The 15077-nt window shown below is 41.2% G+C and overlaps 1 protein-coding gene across 3 annotated transcripts in view; it reads right to left on the reverse strand.

Annotated features, from left to right (window-relative positions):
• The window catches only part of LOC139757774 (hemicentin-2-like), a 367317-nt gene that overhangs the window by 166878 nt on the left and 185362 nt on the right, over positions 1-15077 (reverse strand). For all 3 annotated transcript variants that reach the window (XM_071678558.1, XM_071678554.1, XM_071678557.1), the window contains exon 2: positions 14398-14493. In XM_071678558.1, coding sequence (XP_071534659.1) covers positions 14398-14419 — 22 coding nt within the window. In that variant the 5' untranslated portion in view covers positions 14420-14493. The remainder of the gene's footprint in view (positions 1-14397; positions 14494-15077) is intronic.

Below are 15077 nucleotides of genomic sequence, written 5' to 3' on the forward strand. Positions count from 1 at the left end.
TCCAACTTTGCTTTCTCTGAATAGACATGTAATGACGGCAGTTTTTGAGCCGAGGGAAACGAAGGATATTGTAATTCCTGCTGCGCTGGGGGCACTCAAGGGGAAGAGGCCCCCAGAGAGAGAGAGAGAGAGAGAGAGAGAGAGAGAGAGAGAGAGAGAGAGAGAGAGAGAGAGAGAGAGAGAGATGAATACCGTCAAGCATTCGTACAACTTTTCACATCTTTGTCTCAAGTTCACAAAAAAAAAAAAGGAGGGATTTCTTGGACTTTCTCAAAAACTCGATCAGACGCGGGAGGCGAGTGTTAGACACGTTCAGTATACAGGATTACTGCGGGGAACACAGTGGTGGTGACCTGGAGGAGGACTTTAGCTTCTTGAAATGAGAGGGGAAGCGTTAGGTAATGGGGTGCTAAAGGCTGAGGATGGGTTAGTATGTTAGAGAGCGGTGGCAGAGAGAGAGAAAAAAAAATAAAATATATATATGTTATATATATATATATATATATATATATATATATATATATATATATATATATATATATATATATATATATATATGGTTATGTATATAAGCATCAAACTGTTTAGATAAATACAATTCAATACGACATAGGACGAGTAAATGAAACATGGACGGTAATATCCGCAGACTTTCTGCTCGCCGCGAGCCGTGACCATTGACGCGCGTCTTTTCAACCCCTTCCACCTATATATCTCGCTCTGCTCTGTCCTCTCCGATCGTTACAACATTCTTCACTATTACATATAAAGGATTTTGGTGATGATGGGAGCTGAACTGATCAAGATGGTGAGCAATTATAATCTTAGGATGGGAAAGATAATATAGGAGATTTTTATAGGAAAGGGGCACATTTGATGATATAAACAGAAGATTGAATGAAATAAGTTATTAGTAAATACGGTTATCATTTCAGGATGCTGTTAGGAGAGGAGGGTGATTATATCAGGATGCTATAGAGGGAGAGAACAAGCCACACTGGCCGATGGGGAAGTGGAAAAAACGAGACAAGATGGAGAGAGTCAAGATGGAGAGAGTCAAAAAGCTGACAGGTTGAGATATTGTTGATGTGTTGATGGTAAGTTAAGACAAAAACGGTCTTATTGTTGAGGTACTGGGGCGCAGGAGGAGAGAGTGAGGACAAGGTAATATTCAGGAATATTAGTGGAAGGTAAAATTAATGCCAGACTCTTGGAGGATAATGTTTTCCAGAGGGTAGTATTATAAGACAGCGAAATCCTGTTGGGTTGGCGCAGTTAGGAGGTATTGGGTTTGTAAGAAAAGACACTGCCTTAGGCAAACAAGCAATGCAGGCACACTTTACTCAGCTGCATTATGCAAACAGTCATCCCAATTTTATGCCAAGGAACTCTGCAGTGCCCGTGGAGATAAATTCATTTCCGACATTATCAAACTTAAAGTAAGTTTCCTCTGCCTACCCGCCATTATTGATGTAAAAAGATAACATGAAATTTACCTGCTCACCGAGGGAGCCTCGATCTGTCTGCATAATGTTAAATAAATTCATAACTGGAGGATGCACGAAATATATTGACGTATTAACGATTCGTCTTTCTATGATTCTATTCTAAAAGTTGTTTTCATATAGAAAATAAGTGACATACAAAGAAATGTGTATTACACGTCATACACAGAAGACACCGCAATAAGAATGCATGCATACACACTATTACACACACACACATACCCACACTTCAGCATTCATTTCTGTGGTCAGGATCCTCATACTCGTATAACCCTTCCTGCGCCTTGTGTCCTCCTCGGCTTTTCTTGTTTATCTATCGACGTCTGTGTTCCTTCTTGGCTCCAGATCTTACCTTTGGCTTTTCTTCCTCTGGGTTGAGGCCTTGATCCACTCGACAGCATCTTGCTCAGGGTGATTGCTTTTCCTGATGGCGCCTTTGTCTCGCTGCACAGGCTGAGGTTTGCGCCAAAAATGTCTTCCCCTGTAACTCAATTTTGTGGAGGTCTTTTTCGGAATCGACGCTGTGAAGTGTGAAGACAAGATGATGCTTGAGCACACTGACGACACACCGACTTATCCAAACATTTCCTACCGAAGTTGCTTCCTGCATTTTTCGACACTTTACAATGCAGTTTGTTGTACATAAGACATGATACTACTAGTCATACACAAAGGCTTTACTCATTCTTGTGCAACTTTTCAGTAGCATGCTCGAAGAGGAGGTGGTGTTGGGAAGTCCTTGTCTACGCTACTGCTCTGGTATAACGTTATGTTTACACGTCGACCCTGTGGTAGACTCATTAGGCCAGTCAGTGAGGGGGTCGTGTTCTCCGACGTGGACATGCCTGGTAGGTTCATTAATCCTGCCCGCGAGGGTTATGTCGTCGAACATGGACAGTATGGTAGGCTCATTAAGCTTGTCACGTATGTTCGGTGTCTATGGACATGGATATGGCTGGAAGGGTCACTGGGCCTTGAAGGGTTATGCCCCAGATGATTAAGAACAAGCCACAAGTTATCTGCTGGCTTGGCCCCTAACACGGCCATGATGTTTTACCCCTACACCAGAGTTGTTACCCATTCATCTTACAAGTAAGGTTAAGGATGAGCAGCTGGGGTAGATCTGTGAGCTCTCTGCCTACGCCAAGGATCAAGCATCAGTGAATTAGAAGTCTTCGAGGCTTAGAAGATGGTATGAAAGTCTCTATCAGTGGTGGAACATGTGATTGTGGTACTGCTATTTCTACCATTACTGAGGTCAATATTGGATGTTGTGAGGCACTTAGGAGAGAGAAACTTAATGAAGAATCATGAAGAAAGTCGAGTAGGGAAATCAATTCAGGGGAATCCGGCTGACGTATAATAACACTGTTATTATTTTCTTCCCTGCATTAGTATGACCATATCAATCACTTATAAAAACCTGCAGTTTACCACGTGTATCCTTCCTGCTCGGAACTTGCCAGCAAAAAGCTGAATAAAATTTGCTTTCGATTATCCCTCACAATCAAACTGTAATTTCACCCACATGCCGGGCTATCAAAACAGGAGAGGCAGGAGGTGCTGTGGTGGTTCCCAGAACCCAAACTTTTCCAGTAAAGGATAAAGCTGCCGGAGACAACACTTGTGGTGCGGGGGAATATACGAGACGTTATCTCTCTGTGTATCTCCTGGTGTCTCCTCTCCCTCCATGGGCTGACGTCTGACCTGCAGCTGTGGTTACTGGCCTCCCGATGTCTTCCTCATATTTCTCTCTCATGCTACTATTGTGTCCCTCCTGTTCCCTGCTGCCACTATGTTCCTTTTTGTTCCCTGCTGCCGCTGTGCTCCTGCTGCTACCGTTGTATTCGGTGTGTTTTTTTGCTGCTGCTATTACTGCTGGGTTCCTATTGTTCTTTGCTTCAGCTGTGTTCCTCTCGACTGGCAATGTCTTAACTGCTTCTGTATCTGATTTGGTAGAATCTTATCCAGGTGAATCGCTAGTTTGATGGTATCTGTGTCTTGTTCTTGGTAAGATATTCTCCCAGAGAATATCTCTTCTAAACCAAATTTCTGGATGGGTTTGCGAACTACGAACTCACGAGTAAACACGGAAAACCAAGGAACAAACAAACATACCCACATTTCTTAAACTGTGTAAATATTCATGTTATTTACCCACCTAGATATGTACATATTACAGGACGTGTTTACGAGCGGGTAATTTTCTAAACCCACTGATATCACAACGATGTAAATAATCTTCTTTTACTTGAATATACAAACTCTTTACAATATTCAATATTTGCCAATGGCATGTGTGAGCAGATTGTACGTGATAAGAGGTATTGAGAACAGAGCACCACAGATATTCAAAGCGGAATTACTGAAGGACGTAAAAGAAAGTATAGATTCGAAGAGCACACAGAAGTTAAAAAGCATCAAGATGCCGGCGAAAGTATAAGACACAGGGCCTCATGAATGTGGAACCCCTTCCTCGTACAGTATAGATGATAATATCATCCACTTATCATTTGCTACAGTGTGCGTAGGTCATCTGCCGACAGCTAAAGTCTGGAAACTGTTAAAGGATACGTCTTTTATCTAATATACGGGAGTGGATGCTGATTACGGGACAGCTTCTGTTCCATAAATCCTGCCTTAGGATCACTATATCACTATAGCTTAGCATGTGAATCGAACCATCAGTACCACACCTTGCTCAGGGGAAGTTGGCGAAACATGAAAAAAAAAAAAGGGGGAAGAAAAATATTTGTCTCTCGTTATCGCGGAAACACGAAATTGGAGTCTAAATAGGATGTCGAAAGTGTGAGACTCACGTCGAAGAGGAAGAGCTGGAAGGTGTTGTGGGTGCTTTCCAGGATCCAGACTCAGCCGCTGATGGATGGACCCCCGCAGGAGACCACCACTCCTGTGGTTGCTGAGGATGCAGGAGACGTGTGTGTTGTGTCTGCCAGCAAAGTCGTCCCCCACTCCTCCTGAGCTGTGTGGCAAGCCTTCTGACCTCCAGCTGTCGCTACTGCCCTGCCACACTGATCGGCTTGTCTGTTTCTGCTGCTGTTGGTGCCCTTGTGCTCCTGTTGTTACTGACCGTCTCTTGCTGCTGCTGCTATCTATTAGGTAGTTGTCCTTTGGGCGTTCCTCTGGAATATCTCTTTTCAGCCGCGCGTCACTTCTTACTTGGTTATTTCTTGATGTTGCTGAATTCCTCTTGGCCATCGTCTCTTATTGTGGCTATTCTTATTTTGTCTTGTTAGATATGCACAGCATAAACGATATCTAAAACCATTTAAGTGTTGTTTCATTACTGAGGCAGACGGAGTAATACAGAGAAGAACAAAAGAGGTAGATGGAGGATAGAGGCGAGAGAAATCAAACAAAAGAATAAGAGAATACCAGAGAGCAACATAGAGTGTCATAAAGATATCCTTCCCAACCGAAGCCATCACTAATGTTACTAGCAATACCCTTGCCACCATCACCACCATCACCATCATTATCAGCAGTTCTATTCTCACCAACACCACCACCATCACCATCATTATTAGCAGTATTATCCTCACCAACACCACCACCATCACCAGTAATACCCGCATCATCACAACCTCAAATATCCTCACCATAGCCATCATCATCATCAGCACTATCACCCTCACCACCAATACGCTCACCATAGCCAACACGGCCAACTTGTTCCCATCTCCACCACAAGCACCATTTGAAACAATAACACCACCACGATTCTCTCCATCACCAACAACAACTGAAACACCATCTCCACCACCACCTGCACCTAAACCACCACCACCACCACTACGACCTACGGGAAGACAAACGACGTCTGCTTTGGCAACTGACAAGATGCGAGGGTGGAAGTTCGTCCACGAAATTGCTAAGCTTACTGGGGAGCCAATACGCCTCGGAGGAAAAAAATAAAACCTCGGGAGCGCTACCGCGTGTAACCCTTATTAGAACGGAAAGGACTCTGGATGAGCGGCTGGAGACCCGCTGTGGGGAGGGAGAGACAGACGAAGCAAAATGGAGAGTGTGGATCCAACTGCAATATTCCCGGATCGTCTCAGAGGAGGATATGTCCACACTATACATCTTCTATGGTTAGATCTGTAGGGTATCTTATGCTCTGTCTGGTATTCATCTGCAAGCTGCATCATGCTTCCATCTCCTTCAACTGAACCTTCTCTTCTAACAGAGCACCATCAAACGCCACGTCTAATAACAGATGATTCCATATCCATAAAAAAAACCCAGCACCAACGTTGTCCTTATCATCACTATCGACTGCCGGCAGCGCTACATCTTCACTACCAAACACTCGCCCCAACAAACATTTGCACCAAGTGGCTTGGTTCTAATTACCTTGCTAATGATTATTAAAATGAGGAAGATCATCTCTTCCTCTGCATTCGCATTATATCATTCCCTACTTCTTCTTCCTTCAAGAACAGACAATTACTCTCCGCAGGAACAAGAGAATATATCCTGTATAATGGGCTGGACTCTCCAAGAGGAGAAAAATATTTCATGTGTGTAATGGGATAGATTCCCCAGGAGGGTAGAATGACTTTAGGTTAGTGGGCGGGGTTCAACCCAGCGGCCTTTAGTATACTGGGTGGAAATTTCCCTCGAAGCATAAAATGACTTTAGGTGTTCTGGGCAGTGGGTCCCAGAGGAAGACAATTTTATGTTGATAGAAGGCTGTGTTAACCCTGTACGTACCCTGCAGAGGTGGGGGACGAGAGGGAGTATACATCATGCTGTTGTCAGAACGAAGCCACCACAGCTAGAATCACCAACACAACCACTTCGTCGCCGCCTTCTCCACCACCACCACCGCCACCGCCACCACCGGGAACGCAGTCACCACACCATCTATTGTCACCAACAAGAGTATCGCTACCACGATCGCCATCATCTCCATCACCACCATGTGAAACACTACCACGATCACTACCATCTCCAACACCACCAAAAACACTAATTCGATCCCCCACCATCGGCACCAGTGCCAACAACCCCACCACTTCCATGACACTACCACCATCACCACAATCAAAATGACCACAAAACCAAAAACTTCGTGACTACCACTTCAACCACTTTCATAACACCAACAAAATCTAAGACAGTACACTGTCATCCCTGCACTCAATACTATCATTATCAACGCCATTAACATCATCTTTATCACCATTATCATCAACATTAGTATCAACACCATCTCCTTCACCACCACATGTACATTAACTCAACGCTCAATAGCTCTCTTTATGACATGTCATCTCTCCAACACACACTCAACCTTGTATCCTACAGCCTGCGTGACTTTACACATCTTAATCATTACCATAAGACAAAATCGGAGAACAATAAATGAGAAAATGAAATACGACTACTGGTAACAAACTGGGGTCATTCGAAGGCAATAATCTTTTCGCATCTGCCAACGTCTATGGCTTTAGTTATTTGCTTCCATATATTTGTCAGCCATGGGCAAGCTGTATGACCTTAGAAATGAAGTATAAGATATCTATTTCCTCCAAAAAGATATCAACAGACATGTTATGCTTCTTGGCGCGTCCACAACATCTGCTCATATATTTCGAGACAACTTTTCATGTTCCGCTTACAAGAAGAAGTAAAGTGGCCATTGTTGCAAGATTTATACGTGACACCAATTTTCTCTCGTCCTTTGTCATGGCTCTGTATTCGCATCACATTGAATTTGCAGTCACGTCCTCCGCAGAGCAAGCCATTGGCCCTCCCTAGTGCATTTTTAATGCTCGCCATGAACGTATTGAAACCCACGATGCCAGAAGTATTCACGGGTTCTGATGAATATGTGCGACTCAATACCACACGTCACTATATCAACACGAACGACAACACCCTCTATTGGTCAGGCAACCGCGGAATTTTCGACATGCATTTTGGTCTTGAAGTTTAACGTAACCAATATGAGTAAAAATTATTACTTTCCGATGACATTTTCTTTAGAAGTTGGAGTTTTGAATTCAGAAAACGAGAAGTGTGCCATGTGGGGTATCTCTCGTGCTTTCATCTTCTACAGTGATGATGGTTTATCACTGCGATGCTACCTTATTGTTGCACTGCCAGGGGACGATAACAGAGAGATAGAGAGAGAGAGAGAGAGAGAGAGAGAGAGAGAGAGAGAGAGAGAGAGAGAGAGAGAGAGAGAGAGAGAGAGAGAGAGAGAGAGAGAGAGAGAGAGAGAGAGAGAGAGAGAGAGAGAGAGAGCAGTGCCACAAGACAGAGGTAAAAGAGAGAATGGCTTCTAAGAGCTTCGCGAGAGAATGGTACAATGTGGAGGTTGAAAGAGAGGATGGTTTTTTGGGTGCTTCGCAAGAGAGTGGTACATTGGGATGGTACACGGTGACGGTACTGTGGTACAGCGACCATAAGCTATGCTTGCCTTATGGTACACAGATTCTATTAGCACCGTCTGGTGCATTAAGTTACTAGGACTTTAATGGCGCAGCGCCTCTGTGAGTTACCATGAGATCAGTTCTCAGGGAAGGTAAGTAGACTCAAAAGAGCCAAGAAAGAATCTCCCTCCACGGCATCTCTCCCTCCTACACCCACTTCAATCTCTCTCTCTCTCTCTCTCTCTCTCTCTCTCTCTCTCTCTCTCTCTCTCTCTCTCTCTCTCTCTCTCTCTCTCTCTCTCTCATTTCCTCTTCCCTCACTCCGCCGCAACATCTAAGATAGACTCTTGTATCTCAGTCTTTCTGAACAGAATTCCTGCCAATTTTTCATTCATCTGTTTTTCTTTCGTCTCTCCTCCCTTCCCTCCCTCCCTCTCCCACCGAAACAAACGAGATGCTCCTAGCAGACCTCAAACGGAAAGTCGTCATTAGGGACGTAAAGATATCGTCCCTTTGGCATGCAATAACGTGGAACCAGCAAACGCTATGAATAAAGCCGGGGCATTCGCATTATATGAAAGATTCCTTCCTTCATGGCCCTTTGTTACATTTCATGCTTCCAAGCAAACCGTTGCAGATGGAAATTGCAACACGGGTATTAATTTTCCTTAACTTACTCCCGCAGTGAGAGGGTTTTGGCCTCCCCGATCGTTTATTTGCCTTTGTCACCCCCCCCCCCCCCCCACGGAAACCACAGTTATGGAACGAATACGATCTTCAGCTCAGCTATTGAAGTATGGATTCATATCCTTCAAGTAATGACTGTGGCTGGCTGGTAAATGGGCTAAGAACGAAATAATGGAATGAATCATGAAAGACACTAAAGTTCCAGGATGTAGTGAAGGTTTGATTTTTCCCTTTCTCATTGACGTTGGCAGATCCAAAAGACAAATATTCCTGCTCCTTGACATATTGCAGAAACAAAAAAAATTGTTTCTGGGTAGTAAATATAGTCACAAAAAATATCCAACTATGAGCAAGGGTGGGGAAAATATCATATAATACTATAACACTTAACACACGAGAGCATTTACAAACACAACCATCCAGTCAACACGTTCTGTTGTGCAGCTTTGAATGGTTGCATTGTTAGGCCTCTAGGTAATGGCGCTCTCGGCATGATTTGAGGATCGAGGTTTGTGGCTGAATGCACCTTTTCGACGCATGTAACTCAAATCATTACGTTTTTTTTTTTTTTTTCATTATGTCAAAGGCTTCAGCCAAGAATAAAGGTTCTTGGCAAGGCCAACAGCCCTTATATGACAGGAATAAAAGGGCTAAGAAGAAGAAGAAGAAGAAGAAGAAGAAGAAGAAGAAGAAGAAGAAGAAGAAGAAGAAGAAGAAGAAAGAAAGAAAAATAAGAATACCAATTTCCTGTACATTAACCTATTACCTGCAAGCTAGCCCATTACCCACACATATACCCATTACTTGTATGCTAGCCCGTTACCCATATATAAACCCATTACCTTTACGCTAACCCATTACCTGTATATAAATAGGGAGGCTTGTCCCCATATGCCCCCCAATTTGAAAGCTTTTATTAAATTTTCTAAAAAAAAGGAATGACCAAAAAACGCAAAACCATCTAAGGTAACCTCCAACTTGTAGGGCGAAGATCCCTTCATCACAGAACAGTCATCTCTGGTGACATCTACTTAGAAACAGTCTTTGATAATTACGAGCATGAAGCTGTGTCAACATTAGCTTTTAATTACTTTTTTTTCCTGGTTATTTCACACACATCCACACACAAAAAAGTAACTTTTGTTTACCTGCAACGCATAATTAACTACCTGAATTACACAAACGCGTAGTTTAATTGGATGAATTGTAAAAATGATTTACCTACTACAACTGATGCAAACTGTAAAATATTCTATCCACTACCACTGATGTAAATTGTAAACTATTTCCCTTAGTGCCACTGGTATTAAATGCAGAATGAATAACCATCTACAACAGATGTGAACTGTATAATGATTCACTTTCTAACACTGATGTAAATCATAATATCTTACATCTTTTACCGCTGATGTAAATTGTAAAATATTTCACTCTGTACTACCAAGGAAATTGTAAAAAGGCAATACATACACTCTAAGTGATGTGTAGGAATCAAAATCACGTAATTTATTAATACTAAATCTAAAAAAGAAATACTTGATAAATGATAAGACACTTGAGATAATATTTTCGTTTCATATTCTCGACCTATTGTGATATTTTCTCCATTCTCCCAGAAGGACTAGACAGCTGAAGGCACACAAGACCTAGCTCCCAGCAGTTCTATACCTACATATACCCTCAACATAATATCAACGTGTGTATGTATATTCCCGGAATTAATGTCTCTCTAAGGATTAAGGTCATGTAGCCAGAATGAGCCCCATATTATTAAGTATTGGAAGTACAGCAATTCAGCTGCTATTACAGCAATGTAATGTAATGTATGTATGTATGTATGTATCAAGTTGAATGTAATTGCTAAAGTCATTAAGCCAGAACATATACACACACACACCATATGCCAAGCATACAGTATACGATATAGCATAACATATAATATAAATCCTTATATGAAAATGGTGACGGATATCTCGCGGTACTGAACAGTATAATTCACAACAACAAAACTAGATTTAGAATCCATAAACGTGAAATGCACACATATTCTTATCTCGAAATAATCCGCGCCTGAGCAACGCATTTCTATCATAAGTTGACTTTTTGCTTGATTAGTTCACCTGGACCTCGGACTGATCACTCGCTGGACTCTTGATCGTAATAACAAGTCATATAAGCTTGGCCTAAATCACTGATGCAGCGGATTCCAAAGCAGAACGTTGCTCGTTTCTCACAAATAAATGAATTCAGGGAGTTATCAGGCGACCAACGAAAACATTCCTAGCTAAATCATTTCTTCCCTGGATTATCATTTCTCTCTCTTTTTTTTTCATTGAAATCGGAAAATCGTTAATGAATCATTAATGAAGATATCGAGATATCACGAAGGGGTCGGTCACCTAATTAAAGCTGCATGATTTTTTAATAAAAAAAAAGTTCATTAATATTTCGGGTATGAATTATTAAGGAGAACAATTTCAAATTTTTAGTGTCTTGATAACTTATTGTGTTCTTATGTCTCTACGACAGCTAACGAAGCTGGAATAAGTGCTTTAAAGACAATAATATAAAAGATGTATAGATTTGTAAACGTTAGCTGAAGAAATGCTTTTAAAAATCATATCAAACAAGCAATCACTTATCGTACAAATCCTACAGACATATCCAATTACGCAACATTTTTCCACCCTTTTTTTGTGGATATGAATACGCAGGAAAGCCATCTCAGACGAAATCATATACACAAGGGAAGCGAAATCAAGCGAGCAATGCCTCGTGATTGTCCACCTCAGAACCATGCTAAGCCATGCATGATCACTCAAAGTCTTCTTGCAAATTGCATCAACTTCTTTTAGGATCTTCGAATGACTTTTCTCCCCACCATATTCTTGTTAACTGAACACGATTCGAAAATCATGTACCGTCTAGCTGATACAGCAGAGCCCTGATCGTGGAGGTTTTGCCTATGCATTAGCCCTTCCTAAGCAGCTTTAATATTACCGTACGTTGATATTGTTCTTATACTCTCATTATCTTGCTTCTTACTTTCCAGAAATATGACGATACCAGCTACGTTTTCTTTATGTCCACCCAGCTATAAGATCTGAGTAATAGGGTATAGGCTATCATGAATAAAGAATATACCGTATATACTCGTCTATAAGTCTACCTCGTGTATAGGTCGACCCTTGATTTTTGGCCAAGAAATCATTAATTTATGATATGCCTCGTGTATAGATCACCATATCTTATGACATATAAAACTAATTTCAGCAAATCTTTATTACAAAACACTTTATGTTCTATAAACTGAGGTTCGCTGAGCCGGAATCACCGAGCGCAGAAGGCGAATTGTTTGCCATATATCATTACGGCACTTTACACTGAAACGTGGGTAGTTTTAGCGAAAAAACTATATATTTCCATTCAAGTATCTATGCATGTCAATTAGAACAGAAAGTCATCATAATACACTTCTTTTTTTTAACTAAAATCATTCGAAAAGCGACTACGGTAACATCTTTTGAACAAAGAAAGAAAGCAAAAGTCTATTGTTTTCGTTATGTAAACTCATTTTACAATGAAACACATCACGTTTCAGCAAAACTCCTATCAATTTCCTAGAATACATTCATTCAGGCAAAGTTAATGTAAAATATACCTGCGATGTAAATATCTTTTTTTTTTTTTTGAATTAGAAGCCACAACAGAGACTAGCAGAATACCTACAAGGGACTATGTAGACCGTAACGTGTTATAATATAAAGATAAATCTTCCCTGATTTTTTGGTACTTTTAAGATAAACATATCGGACCAAATGATCAAGACGAAATATATCATCATAAACACAATTTTGAATGAAAATATGCTTAAGTGTTAAAAAGCTGGAAATGGACTTTAAAAGGAAAAAGAATCCACGATGTTACTCTTGTGTTTGTAGCGTGAATGATAAGCCATCTACACGATGCTTAGAATTACCCTACGAATGTGAAAATGTTGAGGCTACTCCTGGATTACCACAACAAACTATGACAAAGTTGTGTATTTCAACCATAAAACAGGATTCATCTATAAAGCCTGCTTTTTTTTAAAGTCCAAATAGATTATCGGTTTCCTTGAATCACAGTAAACCATGATCTTTCACATGGAAATCCCTTAATATTGATCCGATGCTTTAAATCCCTTAATATTGATCCGATGCTTTAAATCCCTTAATATTGATCCGATGCTTTAAATCCCTTAATATTGATCCGATGCTTTAAAAAGAATGAGTCATTAAGTTCCATGATATTCCCGGGAACCATTTGGATCCCTGGACGAATTTCTCTTCCGCCAATTGACGAATCCAGATCAAAGTGGAAGGGAGAGAGATTACTGCCTGACGGAAATTAATGAGGTCTTACACAGGGAGGCTGAAGTAGGAGGAGGAGGAGGAGGAGGAGGAGGAGGAGGAGGAGGAGGAGGAGGAGGAGGAGGAGGAAGAAGAGGGCCAGGTGGAAGAGGAGGAGGAGGAGGAGGTTAAGATGTGACTGTTGCACTATCGCTCTAGAGAGAGAGAGAGAGAGAGAGAGAGAGAGAGAGAGAGAGAGAGAGAGAGAGAGAGAGAGAGAGAGAGAGAGAGAGAGAGAGAGAGAGAGATGTATATTTGCCGAAAGCTATCGAAAGAGAGAGAGGAAAATCAGAATTGGCGACAAAGAATAAAAAAAATAAAGGCTTTGCCAAATGCTTGCTATCAATTTGTGCCAACGTAACACCCTTTTCCCGTGGAGGTAATCCGTCATAGTGACTTTACCGGTGTTGAAAAATTACATTATCTCCCTCCACAGTATTGTGGCATTGCTTGCTCCAACGCCGAGAGCATACATAGGCAAAACGACGTATCAATACATTCAACATCACGTAACTCTATAACATATCCTGACAAACGAAATCGACAGAAGCCATTTCACCCTTATGCGTTAGATCACTGGTTCCCATTCAAAATGGTCCCTGGTTCGATCCCCAGTACATATGGGTGAAATAGTTTACATCAATAACATCTGTTGAAGGAGGATGACTTACCCTGACGAAAAGCATATGTCGTCTTTAAGTGATGGTTATCCATCATTCTACACATCTCAGGTTAATATTGATTCAGGAAAATTAGTTTAAAAAACTCCCTTATACAAATTCTGTTCAAAATCATTACCGAACGCAGCACTCTTGTGCAAGACGAAAAGAATAAAAAAAATGACCAACAAAGAACAATAAATGTCAAATACACAGATGCCCATAATTTTACTAACATGAGAAAATAATTCAGGACACGTAAACCTAAATGAAAGTAACAAAGTAATTCTCCTCCGTCTTCATTACACTTCGATTACATTTCCATAATCCTCTTGAATACAAAACACAAGACTGTTCTGGGTACGAAACTCGAACTTGTGTCACGTGCAATAGGGTACAAAGAGACGATATGAGATAGAGGGAGAATCAACTGAAAACTCTACCATGTACAGATAAAAATTACTTCCACGCTTTCCCTACCCACGGACCTTCACTTTTGGGATCTCCCGTAGCGCTCAGAAAAGCCAACCACGCCCTACTGGAACTTCTGGTCAAGAAGTGAGGTGAAATTGTGTATATGCTTGTGTGAAGTGAGGGCAGGACATCTGAAGAGGGGTATACATATTCAGTGTCTTCAGTATGGACTCTGCATCTTGGTAATCAAGAATCTTGTTGATATGTTGATCACTGTATGAAAATGTTGGTTCTACCCTTCGCTACAGCTCACTACGACAAAGGGTATATTACTCACCTGAGAACTTAATGAAGTTCATGGAATATCCACTTTTGTCCAACTCTTAATATGATACTAGCAGATTCGGGTCCTCTGGGCCTCGTCTGATTGCTCCTGCGGAAGAAAGGCGGAAAGGCATTGTTTAGCGGTCTAACCACTCATCTCACAATTGTTTCTCTTCATACCTCCCATACAGCTGACACAACCTACCTGCTAAATGATGATATATTTTCCCGAAAAATTGTAACATCACACCAGCCAGCTGTTTCTGTCTTACCAAGGAAATGATGAGCTATTTCTCAAGTTGCTACGAGAGGAATCGCACATAAGAAAGTGGTCAAAGCGACAGCAAAATAGTTTAGAGATATATCATTTCTAAACTCCCATTCTAACGTCACTCCAGTTAGAGACCATAGCTTATCTTTGCTTCTGGCAATGACCAGTCCAGCCGAAGGTATGACGAAGTTCAATAATAATTTGCTGGAAGATTTCTAGTATGAAACTCCTACAGTGTATATTCCATGTTGTAGTGCTATCATTATGACTATCCATATGGAATTGAGCCAGTTAGAGATATATACATCTTTACCTTCAATTCGGTTCAGCCAATAAATATTCCCACCTTTTCCTTCATTTATTTTTCAACCCTTCTCCGTTTTCCCTTTCATTCCATCTTCCATTCTTATCTTTCGTGCCTC

The sequence above is a fragment of the Panulirus ornatus genome, chromosome 28 (assembly GCF_036320965.1).
Source record: "Panulirus ornatus isolate Po-2019 chromosome 28, ASM3632096v1, whole genome shotgun sequence".
In the NCBI taxonomy this organism is placed as follows: Eukaryota; Metazoa; Arthropoda; class Malacostraca; order Decapoda; family Palinuridae; genus Panulirus; species Panulirus ornatus.